Source organism: Hydra vulgaris, chromosome 08 (assembly GCF_038396675.1).
Source record: "Hydra vulgaris chromosome 08, alternate assembly HydraT2T_AEP".
Lineage (NCBI taxonomy): Eukaryota > Metazoa > Cnidaria > Hydrozoa > Anthoathecata > Hydridae > Hydra > Hydra vulgaris.
In genome coordinates this window covers 54174143-54194758 of record NC_088927.1, presented here as the reverse complement: position 1 = coordinate 54194758, position 20616 = coordinate 54174143, and the positions used below count along the sequence as shown (strand labels likewise).

The 20616-nt window shown below is 28.3% G+C and overlaps 2 protein-coding genes across 4 annotated transcripts; one reads left to right on the top strand and one right to left on the bottom strand.

Moving 5' to 3' along the window:
- Nucleotides 1-298: 298 nt before the first annotated feature.
- Nucleotides 299-18815, bottom strand: LOC136083978 (intraflagellar transport protein 140 homolog). 3 transcript variants are annotated; one of them, XM_065803951.1, is made up of 7 exons: nucleotides 18604-18815; nucleotides 13502-13778; nucleotides 13237-13310; nucleotides 4080-4134; nucleotides 924-1106; nucleotides 649-849; nucleotides 299-571 (listed from the first exon to the last, which is right to left on the bottom strand). In XM_065803951.1, the coding sequence occupies exons 4-7, from the start codon at nucleotides 4110-4112 to the stop codon at nucleotides 314-316; spliced, it is 675 nt and encodes a 224-aa protein (XP_065660023.1). In that variant the 5' UTR covers nucleotides 4113-4134; nucleotides 13237-13310; nucleotides 13502-13778; nucleotides 18604-18815; the 3' UTR covers nucleotides 299-313. The 3 variants fall into 3 exon arrangements, with proteins under 3 accessions (XP_065660023.1, XP_065660024.1, XP_065660025.1); XM_065803952.1 differs by having other exon boundaries at nucleotides 18672-18811; XM_065803953.1 differs by lacking the exon at nucleotides 18604-18815 and adding an exon at nucleotides 18214-18424.
- Nucleotides 8342-11270, top strand: LOC136083445 (uncharacterized). Its single transcript, XM_065802845.1, has 5 exons — nucleotides 8342-8903; nucleotides 8995-9046; nucleotides 9111-9502; nucleotides 9584-10238; nucleotides 11069-11270. Exons 1-5 carry the CDS (start codon nucleotides 8342-8344, stop codon nucleotides 11268-11270), a joined length of 1863 nt encoding a protein of 620 aa, XP_065658917.1.
- Nucleotides 18816-20616: the final 1801 nt, after the last annotated feature.

Sequence of the window (20616 nt, the reverse complement as noted above, 5' to 3'; positions counted from 1 at the left end):
ATAAATTATGCATATTGATATGTTATGGTATATTATGAATACTCGTATGTTATGGTATATTATGAATAGAAAAGAGTGAATAAAAAACCACCTGAAAATTTTTTTTTCTAAGTTCACTCCAACCTTGTCCCATACCATCCCGACACAGGATGATGCAACAAACAGTGTCACATTAAAAAATTAATACCATGATTTTAATTCAATGATTAAGTAATTAGTTTTGTAACCATGACAATTCATTAGTCTATAAATTCAACACAAATTTTATGGTACTTTATGGAAAAAAACACAACATGAAAATGAACATTCATTCTCACCCCACTTTCCCCTGATATATTTGTAGAGCAAAAAAACATACCTGAGCGCAAGACTCATAAAATGTTGATAATGATTCAAGAGCACGTCCTTTAGTATAAAAACTAATAATATTCTTAAGAATTTCTGGATCTTTCTGCCAATCTAAAGACTGCAAATAGTTTGCAGCCATTACATATATTTCTTTTTGTCTTGATACACCAGCAAAAAATACTATCTTTTCTGTATCTCCTGATTTTAATAACGATTTCATAGCCTAAGAAATAAATTATAAACATATAACAAAACCAAAAACAGGAAAATGTTAAAATAATAAAAATTAGACGCAGTAACCTTCATCTTGTTTCCAGCCTGAGTAAATTTTTTTGTGGCAAGGTGAAAAGAACCTTGTTTGTATGCACATTCTCCAATTTTTTCAAGTAAATATAAACGATATTTTGCATCAGAGTGTTCTTTGGGAAAAGTCATTTTTTCTGCAATTTCTTCTGTTATTTGGATATCAAGATCAAGGCACATTCGAAGTGCTTCTTCAAACTAAATAAGAATAAATTATGAAATAAAAAATAACTCAAATAAAATTTTAATTTTCTAAAAATCTACATTTTCACCTTTTTTGAAGCAATAAGAAGATTGACTGCTTTGTCAAACTGATCATTTTCTATGAAGAAATATGCACATTTATGTAGTACTTGTGGATCAACATTCTCATCAAGATCGTCTGATATTAACTGCAGAGCACCAAACTGCTTTGAACTGAAGGCAAGATCAATAGCTTTTGAAACACTTCCTCCCTGAATCAGAATAAATTAAAAACACAATATTAAATAAATAAAAATGTAACAGTCATACAAGCTAAAACTTCTATATTATAGTTTCTTATAAATAGCTGAATTTTGTTGTTTTACCAAAAATATCAGTAGGTGTTTTAAAATTGGTTTTTGATACACAGTGAAACATTTTTAAGTAATCTTGGACATATTAAAGTTTAATCTCCTTAAACATGACACTCACATTTTCTTGGTACCGAAAATTTCTGAGAGGTATGAAAGGTTTAATAGAGAGAGGTAAGAGAGGGTAAATAGAAGGAGATAAAAGACGTTAAATAGAAAGAAGTACAATGGGGTTAATAGAGGGAGATAAGAGAGAGTAAATAGAGGGAAGTGGGTTAACAGAGGGAGTTAAGAGAGGGTTAATAGAGGGAGGTAAAAGAGGTTAAATAGAGGGAGGTAAGAGAGAGTTAACAGAGGGAGGTAAGAGAGGGTAAATAGAGCAAGGTAAAAGAGGTTAAATAGAGGGAAATAAGAGAGGGTAAATAGAGAGAGGTAAGAGAGGGCAAACAGGATTTCTGAAAATATGAAAAAACAACTGTTTGGTGTTTTAGCTTTTTCACAAAATAGCTTTCTACTTTTTTAAGATTTATGTTTGTTATTTCAGGATTAAAAAATAACAAATGTTTTTCTATTTTTTAACGTTTTGGAAATAATAAATTTTTCCTTGGTAATAGCTTATTAAAAGAATAAAGTTTTTTTTGGTACTTTATTATTTTTGTAAGTAGTAACATGTCAAATATTCACATCTATAAATGATGGTTTAATTTTTAAATTGATAGAAATTATGAAAGTATTGGCAGTGGCAAACTATTAATTTAATAATTTCAACCCCATCTACAACAAAAAGTTGAGAAGTCAACATTCTTGCAAAATTTATTGCATTATTAATGTTATTTATGAATTATTTTTGTATTACTGTGGTGTATTTTTTATTATTTTTTTATTTTTGTAATGTTGTTGCTTATTACATTTGTTGCTATAATTCAAATGATATTTCATCTTAATATTTAAATATATCCATGTTTTATTTTTATATTTTACCATCCTTCTGATCATATCTCATTAAACATTGTGTTTTCTCATTCATTCATTATCTCTCATATCATCTCATCCACTCATTTTCTTTTTTCTGATATTAGTCTTACTATTTTAAATACTTCTTTTTATTTTTTAAAATCTTTTTTATTACTTTTTGTTCTTTTATTTTTTATGTGACTAAGGTGTCACTCTAATGACTAGTTATGTAATTAAGGTGTCACTCTTAACATTTCATTGTTCCAAGCTCAACAATGAAATGTTAAACTGTTAAAAAAAGATCTTACATGCAAAAGCATTTGTTTTTTTTTTAAACATGTATAAAATAAAAATAGTACAAAAGATACATATAAAGTAAGCATAAAGTATGTATTTGCATTTACCATAAAAATGTCAAGTTGATCATAAGTGCAGTTAAACTATTAATATTTTGTTTTATCTTCTATTTTCTATTTTTTAATGGATTTATTGATAAGAGCTTTTTGTCAATTTAAAAGCTCTCTTGGCTTTTGTTGTTTCAATTGAATAATTTTACTATTTTATTATTGAAAGAATGAATTCAAGAATTATAGATAATGAAAGTTTGTATCTGTCTATATATTTATTGCAAGGTCTTCCTTTATGCATGTTAGATAATTATTTGAGTAATAACTTAAATTAAAATTTATATTCTTAATTGCTGAGTTGCTAGGATGCAATTTAGATTTTATTACATGGATATTTTATACAACTTTTACAAAATTGTAATTCGCTCAACTTGTTTCTCCGCGCAGCGGCCTTGTACATCAAGTTTCGTGTTTCGGAGTTATAGAGTTGAGAGAGGGTTATAACCACAATTAAGTAGCCTCCTCGTCTGTAGTGGCCTTCGGGCCTTGGGGAGGTGAATTTATAAAAAAAAATTAAAAAAAAAAAAAAAAAAAAAATTCATTTAAATTTATTTGTTTTGATTTTCAGTTTTGTTGATGATAATGACAATTATTAAGATGATAATCCTAAAGATGAAGATGATAATCCTAAAGATGAAGATGATAATCCTAAGGATGAAGTTGATAATCCTAAAGATGAAGTTGATGATAAAATATATGTTAAGAATAACATCTTAATAAAATTAATAATCTTAATAATAAAAAATCTTCATTATTTAAAAAAAAATGTTTCCATCATTGTTTAAATGAAGTCCTTGAAAGGATCAGAGAATATTTTCAACTTTTTGTTGTAAACATAAAAGTTCTTCTTTTTTAAATTAATATCTCTTTGAGCTATAGATACTTTGGTTGTACTTACTACATTTATATTGAAATATAAATACATACTTTGGTTGTATTTACTATATTTATATTGAAATTTTTATTAATATAGATACTTTGGTTGTAATTACTATATTTGTAATGGTATTTCTTAGAGCTATAAATACTTTGGTTGTACTCACCATGGTCATATTTGTACCAAGTCTAAATATGAAACTATAGTGCAGTTAGTATTTCATTTAATTAAAGTATATCAATTAATTAAAGGCTTAATTTAGATGTTTTCTTTTGATGTGCACTTGCAAAATTGTGTTGTCCATGCTTTTTTATTATGTGTACTTGCATGCTTGTGTCGCCTTTATTTTTCAGGTCATCAAGTTAAACTTATTATCATATATTTAACTTATTAAAATAGTGGCACAGTAGTAGAATGCTTCCATCATAAAGGAGGTACAGAGTTCTAGTCTGCCAAATACCTAGAAGTACAGAGCTCAAAACAATTCTCAGTGCAGCAGACTTGTTTGTTCATTATTGTGTAACAAGAGTTTAAGGTTGAGAGAGGGTTACAACAATTTAAAAAAGTGTGCCTCCCTCATCCTTTAAAAGTAAATATGTAAAAAAAAAAAGAAAGAAAAAGAAATAGACTACAAACCCTGTGATACAGTGCAATAGCTTTATCATCCATACCTCCTTTTTCTTCAAAATACCTTTAAAAGAAATCAATATTATATGGTCAATAATTTATATATATATATATATATATATATATATATATATATATATATATATATATATATATATATTTCTTATCAGTATAAGATATATAGTGCTTAAAGCGAGAAAAAAATAATTTTTTAAACATCTTCACTTGCAACAAGGCCGAAAGCAACCACTGGAAGAGAAAAGATGAGATTTATAAACAAGATAACAATTAACAGGCAACTTAAAAGGTTGCAAATTATATGAATCAGGAAAATAAGATGGAAGCAAATTCCAAAAAAATGAAGTTTGAGGAAAAAAACTAGACAAACTAGGATTTTCGGAGCACTTAGGAACATTCACAGTAAAATGATAACACTTAATTAAATGATAAGCAACACAAGAGTAAATTTAAGTAGATGGCACAAGAGGCGTTGACTCTTTAGAGCAGCACCCATTGTAGTATTAAAATAGTATATAAAAGAGAAAAAGAAGCAATATTACAAAGATTCGACAATGGTTTAAAAGTGAAAGAGCATCATTTGAAGATCCGCTACAGATATGGCAACAGTATTCCATACAAGAAAGAATTTGAGATTTATAGAGACAAAGAATAGAACCCGAAGTAGGAGAGTGGCAAGCATGATAAAGAGATGCAACCTTAGCATGTTAGAAGCTAATTTTGCAATTGATTTGATATATGGTTTCCAAAAAAGATTTGAAGTTAGAGAAGACAATGGGTAGATGCCTCGAGTACAGAACCGTTCATAAATATAGGAAGATCCAGATTGCTGCAATAACAATTAGCTAAAAAAAATTGAGTTTTATCTTCATTAGCCACTGAGAGCCCATGCCGTAGTAGAAGTGAGAACCTTTTCAAGCTCAAAGTCCCCTCCAAGCAATGAGAGAGTGTTGGGTTCTTATCAAGACAAGAATAAATGGTAGTACATCAGCAAACAATAGCACTTTAGATGTAAGAATTTCTGGGAGATCGTTAATGTAAATTTAAAAAAGTATAGGGCCAAGGATTGAACCTTGAGAAACCCCTGAAATTATAGGATATAAAGAGTGCTGTCCATTGAGGACAACTTTTATACTACAATTGGTAAGGAAGGATTCAATAATCTTAAAGATGTTACCTGATACACCGTAAGAAGAGAAATTATGGAGAAGACTAGTTTACCAAACTTTATCAAAAGTTTTAGAAATGTTGCGAGCGATAGCCCTAACCTCTCTAGGTCCATATAATGGACAATAAAACCAATTGATTATTACCGCTAACAAATAAGCAGTAAAATGAGAATATTGAAATCCATATTGCTGATTAGAAAGTAAATTATTAGACTCAAGATGAGAAATAAAGTGTTTGTTAAATAAAGACTCAAAAGCCTTACTTATGATAGGAATAAAACTAATGAGATGGTAGTTAGACTAGTCAGATATTTCTCCAGACATTTTAAACATAGGGATAATAGATGCAGACTGGAAAACTAGACTCTGTTAAGCACTTGTTAAATAGTTTTGAAAGTATAGACGACAGCTCTGGAGAACACTTCTACAAAACTATAACAGGTATGTTGTCCAGACCATAAGCTGTAGAAGAGTCTAAGCAGGAAACCACTTTAGATACAGAAGCTGTAGTGATATGAATGTCTAGCAATGGATCAACCTGTTTGTCGACTATATCAGGTAGGATGTGATTAGTGAAATCAAGAAATGAGATTGATGAAAAGTTCTTAGCAAACAATTCAGCTTGGTCTTTAGGTGAGGTAACAAAATCTGAATCATACAAGAGAGGTGGAATAACAGATTTTCCCTTATTATAGACATTGTTAAAGATTCTCCAGAAGTGTCCGGAGCCTAACTTTTGAGATGAAATACAAGATTTTGTGATCTGAGAATTGCAGGCTTTGGCATTAGACAAAACCTTTTTACAATGATTTTTAGCAATATTAAACAGATGTCTGTTTACTGGAGAATAGTTTTGGTGATGGATATGGAAGTAATAGTTAAGATTGGAAATTGCAGCAGCACAATGAGAGTAAAACCATGCAGAAGAGTGAAACTTGAGTTGGAATTGTCAAGAAGGAATAAAAAATTCATTGCCAGCCAAAGTCCAAGAAGTCATTTAAGAAGCAAAATTTGTCAGCAGGAAGACAAAAGATTTCTACCCAAGGGTCATCACAAGAAAGAAAAATCACAGAAAGAATCCCAGCCAGTGATCAGTTTCTCCACATTCACCCTTAAGTTCTTCTGATCAAACCATGATCAGTAGAACTTAAGGGTGAATGTGGAGAAACTGAGCACTGACTAACAGGTGAACAGTAAAATATGAGATTTTTTTAAAGGTTTTTATTTTTTAATTTTTTTTTGTGTGCACTGATTCATTTATTGTTTCTATTTAGAGACCACTCTCTGTGCCTGTTGCTGGAAAAGTTTTATGAAAATATTCTTAATATTTTGTAATCTACATCAAAATGAAGCGTGAACGTTTGATTGCTCATGTGTACAGGTATTGTGATTCGCATTTCAAGGAAGGTAGAAAAGTCGTCATGGATCATTTTTTGAAAGAAAATCACCCAAGAGCAAGCATTTACAGATACATCTCAATGTGGGAAAAAGGCAAATCAAAACTTCATGTTGTTGGTTCTGGTCGAAAAGCTAAAATAATGACTAAAACCAAAATTACCAAGTTGAAAAGCATGACTGATGGTCGTTCTGGCATTTCCACCCAACAAATTGCTCGAAAGCTCAAGTGCAGCCAATCTCATGTTGTGTATACAATTCAGCAACACACAAATATTGTTTACTGAAAAAAACAGACCATTCCAGACCATACTCCTGAGCAAGTTACAAACATGTTGTGGCAGATTGTGTAGAAAATTTTATGGGTGTGATTTCATAATTGATGATGAATCATACTTCACATTTTCTCACTCTGATAAGAACTCAAACGTTGGGTATTGGTCAAGCAATCCAAAAGCAGTTTCTTGTGGTGTGAAATACAAGTCCAAGGCAAATTTTGAAAAGAAAATGCTTGGTTAGCAATTTCACCTTGAGACATCTCAACACGCTATTTTGTTCCTTTGGGCCTTGCTGTCAAACAAAATGTGTATTTGAAAGAGTGCATTATCAAAAGACTGATGCCTTCTATTAAAAAACATCATCCTGAGGGTAATTTGTGTTTTGGCCAGACTTGGTTTTGGCCCATTATGCTAAATTAGTGACAAGCTACTTGATCTCAAAAAACATCACTTTCGTACAAAAAGCCGATAATCCTCCTGCAGTACCTGAACTTCGTCCAGTTGAGAACTTTTGGTCAATTTTGAAGGGAACGGCTAATAAGAACAATTGGCAGGCTACTTCAGTTGATGAATTAAAACAATGGATTGAGTATTGTTTGAAGAAAGTAGATGTAAATGATGTACAGAATATGTGTGGAGGGGTGTATCAAAAGCTTGATTTTGTAAGACGAATCGGTGAAACAAGTCTATTGCAACAAGTCTATTGCAACTTCATAAATAAATTATTTGATCATAAATCTACGAGCTGTTTTTTATTTTATCAAAAAATATTGATCCACTGCAAAGTTAGAGCATTTCAAAAAAAACCTCAAATTTTACTATTCACCCGTTAGGATCAGAAATTGCATTTCACATATGCAAAGAATGAATTTATGTAAAACTACATTATTTATGTTAAGCTAAAATCTTTATTAAAAGATTTTAAAGAGATTGCGCAGTGGCCTTGTTCGTCAAGGTTCATGTTTTGGAGTTATAGAGTTGAGAGAGGGTAATAACCACAATTAAATAGCCTCCTTTCTGTAGTGGCCTTCTCGGCCTTGGGGAGGTGAATTAACATTGAAAAAAAATTTAATGCTGCTTTTTAAAGGATTTGAATATATACAAAACAAGGACATCATTTATTAAAATGCAAGTATATGCTAAAATAATCTAATCTGAGTAATGAACTTAAGAAGCCTATAAAATTGTATCATAAAGGTAATTACAAGTTATTTTCAAAGTATATTGACAACGCCGGTTGGGTTAAGGAATTTAACAACGAATTAATCAATGAACACTATGAATTGTTTCTGTTTCATTACTATTATGTGTCACAAGAATATATTCCAGTAATTGAAAACTCAAAAACTAATAATAAAAAAAAAAGTAGATGACTTCTGCTCTAAAATCAAAAATTAAGTTAAAAAATTAAATGTGGCTTTTAAATAAATCAACAAATAGGGAACATGAATCAAATAAAACTCAATATAATCGTTTAAAGATTGAAATCAGAAACGAAATAAAGAAAAACATTAGGTCATTTGAGAGGGAGATTGATAATAATAGTAAAATAAATCCGAAGTTACTTTATATGTATTTTAATGAGAAAAAATTGGTAAAAAGCCAAATTACATTGATCGAGAACAGTGACAGAAAAATTGTCACTGATCAAATGACTATTGCTGAAGAATTTAATAAATATTTCCATTTTGTATATGAAGAAGATAAAGATGTAAACAAAAATATTGAAAACTGTCAACTAAATACGATATTAGAAGCTGTTGAGATAACACAAAATGATATAGAAAGAAGAATAAAGGCTCTTAATATATCAAAATCAATTGGAGTTGATTTAGTACATCCTTTTGTTCTAAAACAATGTTGTTCATCAATTTCATATCCTCTCTATTTACCATTTAAAAAATCTACAGAAGATGGTACTCTATCTGATATTTGGAAGAAGGCTTATATAACACCTATATTGAAACAAGGGAGTAAGTTGAAACCAACAATTTACAGACCGTATCTCTGACGTCAATACCATGCAAAATATTAGAAAGAATAGTTGCTGATAATATAATCAAGCATTTAATAACAAACAAGGTATTAGCAAAGGAACAGCATGGGTTTCTGAAAGGTAAGAGCTGCACAACGAATTTACTAGAATTTCTTGATACCTTAACAAGCGCATTATTAAACAGTATTCCGATTGAGGTTTTGTATACCAACTTTCGAAAAGCATTCAACAGAGCATCACACATGAAATTATGTGCTAAGGTTTATGCTTCTGGTATTGTTGGTATGCCTCTTAAATGGATTGAATCATTTCTATCGAATAGGAAACAACGGGTAGCGATGGGAAAATGCAAGGCAAATTGGGTTGATGTGTTAAGTGGAGTACCACAGGGTTCTGTACTTGGCCCACTCCTTTTTTTGATATTCATAAACGATTTACCGAGCAAACTTTTTAATAAATGTTGTTTGTATGCTGATGACAATAAAATAATTGCTCCTATTTATACTGAGGTTGATTCAAAATCATTTCAAAATGACATAAAAAAACTTGATGAATGGTCTGTTGAATGGAAACTGGGTTTGAACTTTGAAATACGTAAAATTTTGGTGCAAGTAATAAAATATTCTTATTTCAAGTAAAATGATGGTGAACTAAAAGAAATTGAAAAATCTACTCTCGAAAAAGATTTAGGTATTTATATATCCAAGGATTTGAAATGGGAAAGACAAGTAAGGAATGCTTCCAGTAAAGCAAACAATATGCTTGCAGTATTAAATAATACTTTTAGGAATAAAGATAAGTACCTCATGAAAACGCTTTATTGCACGTATGTTAGACCTCATTTGGAGTTTGCGATTCAAGCTTGGAATCCCTATTATAAAAAAGATATCAAAGAACTTGAAAAAGTTCAAAGAAGAGCAACTAAATTGATACTAGAATTAAGATATCTGGGACATAATCAAAGACTAAAAATATTAGATTTAACAACTTTAGAAGTTCAAAAACTAAGAGGTGACCTTATACAACAATATAAATTATATAAACATTTTGAATCTATTGATATGAAGAAAGTCCAGATACAAATGCATTCAATCAATACACCAGGTTCAGCATCCAATACTAGAGGTTATAAACATCGTGTTAAATCAGAATTTGTTAAAAATTGTTTAAGTAGACTACGTTTCTTTACAAACAGGGTTGTCTTTGGATGGAATAATTTACCGGAATCAGTAGTGAAGTCTACATCAGTCGAAGAGTTTAAATCCAGACTTAAGCTTATTGACTTGCAGATAATATTGAACAAGAAAAACAGGTTGAAGCTAAATTATTAGACAACTATTGTGTTGGCTGTCATAGATATTGCCTGGCGCTCTATCTCAACGGCATTTGAATTATTATTATTATTATATAAATATATATATAAAAATATATTAAAAATCATTAAATTAGTTTTAAAATTATTTCAAATTTGTTTTTACTTTAGACTAAAATATACTGACTGACATTGCTTCATTTTTTTAAAACAACATTACGCAAATTAGTTTAATATTTTTTTTTAATTAAAACAATTTAATAAAGAAAAATTTTAATTATCTAATTTAAATTTTTTACTTAATTAATTATTAAAATTTTTAATGTTAACTGAATACTACCTGATTTTCATGATATCAAATTAAAAGTTGTACACATTAATTTGACGCCAATTAACACCAAATAAATTGCGTTGAAATTTTTTTTAACATTTAATTTTTTTTCTCTCACTAAAACAACCATTAATCCTTATTAAATTGATTATTTTTAATTTTTTTTTGCTAAGATCTCTTTCAGATTGATTATAAACAAAGTTCATTTTTTACTTTTTCTCTAAGCAATATAGTTTTCAAGTTTACCTTGGAAAACAAAAAAAAACGGAAAAACAGATAACCTCTATGTTACATAGAGGTTAAAACATAAAAACATTGTTTTTATAATAAGTATTTTTGACTTTAATGGTAAACCTATTGTTAAACTAATGAGTTAAATTGTAGAGGTTTATATATATATGCTTTAAAGAATATATATATATATATGTTTGCAACAATAACTTTTCATTTAGATGAAAATTCATTCTTTTTGGTGGTGACTTTAATGGTGCCTGTCAAGAAAAGAAAAAACTGGAAATATGAGAGTACACGATGGGAAAGGAGAATTTTCCCAATTTCTATTAAAACTTGGTAGTGGAAGAATACCTGTAAAAGAGGAGGATCCTTTTAAAGGATGCATTGAAATACCGCATCAGTGCATTATTAGAAAAAATGACTTAATTGTTGATAAGATATTTGAAGATGCTGAACAAGATGATTAAACATGTGATTTTAACACCCACTAATGTAGTTTCAACACCCACTAATGTAGATTTAACACCCACTAATGTAGTTTTAACACCCACTAATGTAGTTTTAACACCCACTAATGTAGTTTCATTATCAATCAATGAAGAAGTAATTGAATATTATTTCTTTCATTATTGTCTGATGACTTCAATGAAAAAAATTTTTTAAGCTGGAAATGGAGTTAAGCTGTTTCAAAACTCAACTTTTCTGTTGAGTTTTGGAACAGCTTAACTCCTTCAGGTATGTCTCCTCATTGTTTAAAATTGAAAATTGGTTGTTTAATTATACTACTTAGAAATCTCAAAGCTGTTGCTTATGCAATGGCACGCTAATGAAAGTTAGTGCTCTTTAAAATAGTTATATTGATGCAGAGGTGTTTTCTGTCAGTTTCCTGTCAGATTGACATATTCAATGACAATGAATAAAAGTAAAATATTTGATAGTTGGTGTATATCTAAAAAAAAACGTGTTTCTCTCATGGGCAACTATATGTTGCATGTGCAAGAACTTGGGGATTTAATAGTTTTTCAAAATTGATAAACATCTAATTCAAGGTATGATAGGTGAAAAAAGTTACACAAATAATGTTATGTGTCCTTTATTTATAGTCTTAATATTTTTTATTTTGAAAAAATCATAGTTCACAGGTATGTATGTATGTTATAACTTTTAGTTATTAATAGAACTTTTTATTTATCATTTGTACTTTTTATTTATTTGAATATTATTTTATTGCATTATCTAACTAAATTAGTAAAAAACTCATAAATTGCAAGATTTTCATAAGAATGAACTAGTATTGTATTATTTTATTTTCAAAAATTCCATATAAAATTCGAAAAGCTGGATCTTTGAATGGTTTACAGTATGATATACAAGTAATGTTTTATTTACAAATAAACTTAATTTATAAACAAATATTTTTTTTACCATTAAACATCGCATTTTTTGATAAAAAAATTTAATAATAAATAAAAAGTTTTTGCTGCTTTGCCTGCTGTTATAAATGATTTTAAAAAGTTACTAATGTTATTATCTACAGAAAATCGTGTAGAGCAAGGTCGTAAAACTAGCCACTCAAGTGTTGTGTGTTGCAGTAAGTGTAGAGCTAGCCTGTTAAATTAGCCAAGCAAGTGTTGTGGCTTGTAGTGCAATTGTTTAAACCTCAAATTCTTTTTTTATCATTTGTGTTACTAATAATTTTGCTTTTCGAAAGAGATATTATCGGTTTTTCATTAAAGAAATTGATTTCAAAATTGATCCTGTCATCAAAATGTTTTCATAATAAAGTAATTTTTAAAAATTTGTTTTCTATTGTATTTGAGATTTTTTCAAATTTTTTTTTAATTAATAACTTCCTGTTACTATGGAATCACAACTTTTTAATACACATTAACTGTCATCATTGGTAGTAAATATTTTTAATTATTATAATATGGTTTTCTTTATTATAATTTGTGCTTGAATTCTACATTCCTGTAGATGTTATAACTGATTTTAAAAAGTACCTTCATTACAAAAGATGTGCAGTCTTCAACATTAATTTTTTCCTAAGAACAATGACAAGTGTTATGCTGCATTTTTGTTTTTTTTGTTTGTTACATATTCAACTATATATCATTTATGTATTGTAAGTAAATTTGCTTTAAAAATATATAAAAGACTTTCTGTTTTTACAGATTTTCAAAAAGTTTTCTGTGAACTCAATTAAATAAATTTTTTAAATATACTTTTTTGAGATATATCTGTTAAATATTTTCTGCATCAGTAAAATATGATATATATATATATATATATATATATATATATATATATATATATATATATATATATATATATATATATATATATATATATATACTTATTTATATGCATTTATTATTATATGAATAAACTATTATCATTAAATAATAAATAATAAAGTAATAAAAACATTACTAGGCACAGCTTAGCATATCTTCTTGAGTACTAAGCATGGATAAATTCATCAACTCTTGATCTAGCTGTTTTTCCTAGCAAAATGAATTTGAAATTTTAAAATATATTCAATATATATTTTACCCATTAATTTTACACAACTGGCATTATAGCCATCACAATTTCACATAAAACTTTAAATACTCACACAATTTTACATAAAACATGCAACAAATACATAAAACTTATACTATTTTACATTTTACAGTTTTTTTTAAATTTTTACCTTTGCTAAACGAATTGCATTTGAATAACATTGTGCACGAGAAAAAAAATGGATTGATTTTGGTATATTTCCAGAAATTTCAAATTGACATGCAAGATGGTAGCATGCTGCTTTAACTCCAGTATCCTGACAAAGCTGCTCTGCTTCTTTCATATTTTCACAAAAGCAGTGTATGCGAACCATTGATAAATAGTCTTCAGATTGCTTATAAAAAAACAATGCAGCTTCCATATCACCTAAGCTTTCAAGATATCGGGCCCACCATTTCATTAACTCCCTTCAAAAAATTTACAAAAATGTTAATTTTTAACATTGATAACTAGCTAAAACAACATTAAAAGCTAAACCATAGCAAGTCAATAGGGAGAGGAGATAAAAATTTTAAAAGTCAATAAGATGATATAAAAAATCATAAAAATATTTATAAAAAAATCATTGCAAAAGGTAATCATGTAATAATGTAAAAAGAAAACCTAGAATTATAACAATAGGAAAAAGATGTCACGTTTAAGAAATGATTTATTATTTAGCTGCCGAAACAAATCTATTTTTTTTCACATTAATGATGACATTAATGATATTTTGATCAATTGCACTAGTGGTCTTGCGTTTTTGTTCTCTACCAGCCACACTAGCAACAGTTCCAATAAGATTATGCTTCTTAACAATTGAGAAAATGAAGTTATGCTTTGACACAAATAACATCAGTCTTTTAGAATGGCCATCCAAAAACAACCATCAACTTCAAAAGATTTATCATCAAAAAATCCTTTACGTTTAATTAGTTAGAGACTCAACTAAACTTTTAAACGTTAAACTAAACTTATATTTGCACTATCGTTATTCAACAAGACGCTCAATACTTTATTACATAAAGTATTGAGTGTCTTGTAGATTATTTAAGTCTTATGATAATAGTCTTAAATAGCAATTTCATTAAAACAATTATTATTCTTTACTTCAGTTACACTTTTTTTTAACAAGAAAAATTTATTAAATTTTTTCCTAAAACTTATTTCCCAAACAAATCAAAGGGTTTAGTATTATTTTATGCATCTTTAAAATTAGCATGTTCCGATTCTAATCATTTGCTCAAATTTTTACTTTATTTTATTCAAGTTTTTATTTTATTTTATTAATATTAACAAACAACTTAAAACAAAAGCAACAAATTTAGCAAAAAGCAAAACTTGGTTTCACTACTTAAAGCAACTAAAATCTATTAAGTAATTCCCTGACTTTGCAACAGTGTTGCATAATATTAAATGACCAACTTTCGTCATCTTTTGGGCAAATTTTATTGAATGGTCTTTTATTTCTTTCTGTCTCTGTCATATCAAATGCTCGACACATTTATTTTAGTTTTTTTTTTAGAATTTTGAGAACTTAAACCAACACTGACATGAAAATTAAAAATTGAGATTGACTTTGATAGTGAGGTTAATTAAAAGAAAAAAAACAAACAATAACATAGTGAAGTTATACAAAAGGAAAAAAAATCATAGTTTAGTAGAGATAATATAATAGAGATAAATTAAAGAAAAAAATGAAACAGACTCATAACATGGCGACATCAATTAAATGACAAAAAACAAACTCATAACATGGTGACATTATTAAAAAGAAAAAATAAACTCATAACTTTAAAACATTTTAAAAACAAATAATGTCTGAACCTGGTTTAGATAAATATGAATTAAACTAACAAGTCAGGACTTCATGTGCCAGCATAAATAAGGCAAATTCAGTTTTTTAAAGCTAATGTTTGAGATTATCAAGCAAAAAAGAAAAGCAAAAGAAACTATTTATTGCTTTACTACCAAAAAAAAATCAAGAATCTGACTCATACATTATGCAACTTAAAATCATGCAAAAATAATAATTATAAAAATTATGCAAAATAAAAAATAAAAACTAACTGACAAGGAATGGAAAACAGTCAAAAATGGTCAAAAATTGCATGACCTAATTTATCGACGACCTCTTTATTGTTAGCTTTTAATTCATCTTTGATCAATGACCAATGGCTTAATCTGGTCTCTTCAGAGTAAAATTAAAAGTTGCAAGAACAATACCTCTGTAAGATAAACGATAAAAAATGCCTAAATATATGAACAAAAAATTCCTATTTAGCTTAAAAAAAAATGTTTTTTTTAAAGAACTTTTATAAATATTTAACATTGAGTTATGATACAACACTATTTTTTAATTTTTTGCAAACAAATAAATATATCTTTTACATTAGTTTTTATTTCCTACTAAATAGTGTATTTTTTAATCTTTTACAAACATGCAGATCCAAATAACTTGTACTTCAAAAGAAATATTTGATTGTATTTTTTTAACAAATAATTAAAAAGCTTGACTTTGAATTCAGAGATTGAATTAAGAGATTTTAGATCAGGATGTAGTTTGTTCTATGAGGTAATAGATTGAAATTTAATGGATTTATTTCTATATTTAGCAGAGTGGTGTTTTGGAATAACTAAGTTTATGCTACTGATGGAGCGAACTATTTGTACTTGTAAAGAAATTGTTGAATGATAGGGGAAGGTTTTAGTGATGATAACTCCAGACAAATTAGCAGTTAAAAATTATCACAAGGTCGCTTAATTTTAAAATATTGGAAATTAGGTATACCACAATAGATTTATAGTTATTGTACTGAAAATATATTATTTTCAAAGCTTTATTTTGGAGATGAGACAACCTTAAAATGATTTTCTTATAGGATTGTCCCCATACTTGACATGCATATCTTAGATGGGACCCAAAAATAGCAAGATATATATTTAGCAGAGTTTCTAGATTTACATAATGGCGGACTTTGGCTAGCATTCCATTAGATCTGCTGAGTTTCATTGCTAAGTCATTCAGATGGCCTTGAAAAGAAAGATTAGAATCAATTTTAATCCCAAGATACTTAATAGAGTCTAAAGGATTAATTTTTTGTCCGCTTAGCCTGAAATTTATGTGCTTATTAATTAGTGCCAGATTGGATTTAAAGATGATCAGCTCTGTTTAGTTAGAATTGAGAGAAAGTATATTAGAACGAAGCCACTGAACAAGATTTCCAAGATCATGATTAATATATTTGTTGATTTTTTTAAGTGATTTTTCAACCAGTAGCATGTTAGTATCATCAGCAAAATGGTAAGCAGTTGCAAATTTAAAAGAAGTATTTAAGTCATTAATAAAAAGAAAAAAAAGAAGTGGTCCTAAAATGGAACCTTGTAAGATGCCATTTGAGCAATTCTGAAAATCAGATTTAGTGCCATTAATGGAAACAAAATGTGTTCTGTTATGGAGACATGAAGTAAATCATTTGAGTGGGATGCCTCTGATTCCATAGTATTCCAATTTTGTGAGAAGGATGGAGTGATCCACAGTATCAAAAGCTTTTTGCAAATCTATAAACACCCCACATGCAAAGTGCTTATTATCTAGAGCTTTTCTAATCTTCTCAGTAATTTTAATAAGTGCGAGGATTGTGGAATGTTTGCTTCGAAATCCATATTGATGTTGGTACAAGCATTTAAATTTTTCTTGAAACTTGAATAGCCTGTTATGCATAGTCTTCACAAAAAGTTTGCTTAGGTTGGAAAAAAGAGAAATGGGTCGATAGTTAGAAAAGTCTGGTAAGGAGCCTTTTTTATAAATTGGAATGACTTTAGCTACTTAAAAAACTTCAGGGAATTTGCCACTTTTAAAAGAATTATTTATAATAATGCTAAGAGGTTTGGAGATTTTGTGAAAAGTAAGTTTAAGAAAAAATGTAGGTATGCTGTTAGGTCCTTAACTTTTACCACTTTTAAGAGCATTATTAATGAGACTAGATACCTCATCTTCACTCAAAGGGTCAATAAAAAAAGAATTAGCTTTAGGCAAATTAAGAAAGTCACTATAAGTACGTTTTGATGGCATGATTTTATTGAGTACTTTTTCACGAATAGAGACAAAGTAGATATTAGATATATTTGAAACAGTGGCATGGTCTGTGATGATATTTTCGTTCAGATTTAGCTGAGTAGGTGTTTTATGTAATGATGCTTTAATATTTATGATATCTTTTATGCCTTTCCATGCATTTTTTATGTTGTTCATGTTGTTATTAAAATATATTATGTAGTACGATTTTTTACTACTTTTTAATAAGTTGCTAATTTTATTTCTATAAAATTTAAATTTTGTGAAAAGTTCATTTTTAGTATTAATGTTTTTACATCTTGCAAATTTTTTATAGAGTTTATTTTTTACAGAAATAGATTTAAGTAAGCCTTTAGAGATCCAGGATTTAGATTTAAGTTTGATTTGATTTTTAGTCAAAGTTTTATAGGGGGCACATTGGTCTAAAACTTTATTAAATGATTTTAAAAATTGATTGATGGATTCATTAATATTGTCATCATTTTTAATCATAAGCTCCCAGTTGATTTTAAAAATTTCTTGAATAAATTTGTTAGAGTCAAATTTTTTTAGACATTATCTTGAAATTTTAACTTTGTTTTGTTGGTTGGATGTGCCAGCAACACAGACAAATTGTGCCACTTGATCCGAGATAGAAATAGTTAGGTTACCTGAGTGACTTCAGTGACTCAACAGCTTTTAAACTATAATTATAAGTTAATATAATGCTTTTTAACGAATTTGTTTTGAATAGTGATGAAAAGTTTACATTAAAATATAGAATTTCTAAAAAAATATTGCCTTACAGTCTAATTTCCATGTGATAATTAAACATTTTTAGCTTTTAGTTCAGTGATGCAACCTAATTTTTGTAGATGTATTTGTGACAAAAAAACACTTGAATTATTTTTAAAGAGTAAAAGCTTTTTTACTCAAGACATTTATATAATCTCTAAGACTATTTCTAAACAAAAATATGGATATGTTTTGTTTAAAATGTTGCAACAGCTTGCCCTTAAGTTTTACTCACTTTTTCGAATAATAAAAAAAAAGCTGCTATCATTCATCAAATTTATTTACTCGGTTTAAATATTTTCTACTCAAAATTTATTTTAACAACAATTTTAAGGTGTTTAAACTAAAATTAAAGAAAAATTTTTTTTAGGAAAAATAAACTTTTTATACACAAAAACTACCTCTTCCATTGTGGAACTAGCCATACATACATACATATATACAGCGGAGAAAATAGAATTAGCCTCACCATGTGCTGATCCAATATTTTGCTAATCTGTAAACAAGTTTGTGCGGTACAACTTTTGTATCCACACACATGTAATTACTGTTACAAACAACAACTTTTTAGATTATAATATAGCATAATTAAATTGCGGAACATTTGATAAAACCATAAAATGTATAATACTTGATATTTGCGGTAACAAATAGAATTAGCCTCATCAATAATTATTTTCAGTTTACTTGTATATTTTGATCTGGTGATACGCATTTGTGAGTTAGTTTTTTATTATTATTTGTAAGTTAAACAAAGACTGTGAAATCAGTGCTCATAAAGTTTTTAACATTTGGTTTTTGATACCTTTATTTGAAATGGGACGTGGTAAGCGTTTAACGAATGAAGAATTAGCAGTAATCAAAGCATACAAAGATACAGGCTTATCTAATCGGGAAATTGCAAAGAAAATTAAAAGATCTCCAAAAGTGGTTAACAATTTCTTCAAGATTGGCGTTAATTATGGAGCCTATAAGGGAAGTGGTGGCAAACGTAAAATTGATAATCGTACTAAACGAGTTATTGTACGTCGTGCTGCTGCTCAGCACATGACTGCATCTCAAATTCGTGCTGATTTACAATTACCTGTATCTGTTCAATGTGTGAGACAAATCTTACATGAAGATCCAAACACAGTTTGGAAAAAGCGTAAACCAAAACCAAAACTTACTGCTCGTCATAAAAAAGTTAAATTACAATTTGCGAAAGAACACATGTCTTGGCAAGAAGAGTGGTATCAAGTTCTCTTCAGTGATGAAAAAAAGTTCAATCTAGATGGTCCTGATGGCTATCAATATTACTGGCACGATCTTCGAAAAGAGAAAGAAACTCGGATGAGTCGTAACTTTGGGGGTAGAAATGTTATGGTTTGGGGGGCTTTTTCCTTTGCTGGAAAACTTCCACTGGCATGGATTTCAACAAAAATGAATTCACAGGACTACATTGACTTATTAGAAATAAGTTTACTTGAACATGGTGAGGAATTGATGGGTGAAACTTTCACTTTCCAACAAGATAATGCTGCTATCCATAATTCAAAGCTTACAAAAGCTTGGTTTAGAGAAAAAAATATTCACGTAATGGAATGGCCCGCACGTAGTCCAGACCTTAACCAGTTGAAAATCTATGGGGAATACTTTCTAGAAAGGTTTATGAAAATGGTAAGCAATTTGAATGCACTTTGGAGCTGAAAACTCGAATCAGAGAAGCTTAGAATGAAATATCTATAGAAACTATCCAAAATCTTGTGACTAGTATGTCAAACCGCATATTTGAAGTCATTAAAAATTCAGGAAGCTATACTAAATACTAAATGAGCGAAAAAACAAAATATTTTCTTTATTTTTTGTGTATAACGCTAATGAGGCTAATTCTATTTTCTCCACAAATTGAATATTTTTAATTTTTTTTTCCATTTGGAATTAATTAAGCGTACCAATTTATAAACTTTTTAGTTGTAGTAGAAGTAACAAGAAATAAAGTAGATTTCATAATTGTTTACCTGCAATTTTTGTTAAATTAGAACAAAAAATAAAGGTGAGGCTAATTCTATTTTCTCCGCTGTATATATATATATATATATATATATATATAATATATATATATATATATATATATATATATATATATATATATATATATATATATATATATATATATATACGCACAATCCTTATTGTATTAGGAGCAATATAAAAAGGTGGTAGGACGGTTTATAATTTATAAATAGGTGACAGGATGTCAACCTGCCTCACTTGTACATAGTTATATATAAAACACGCAACTATTTGAACGCTAATAATCTCTTTTTCATTCAACATATAACTTGCAATAAATTTATATAAAAAGAATTAAATTGTTTTAGTCATTAGACTTTTATTAAACTTGTGACTATAAAAATATTCATTTGTATTTT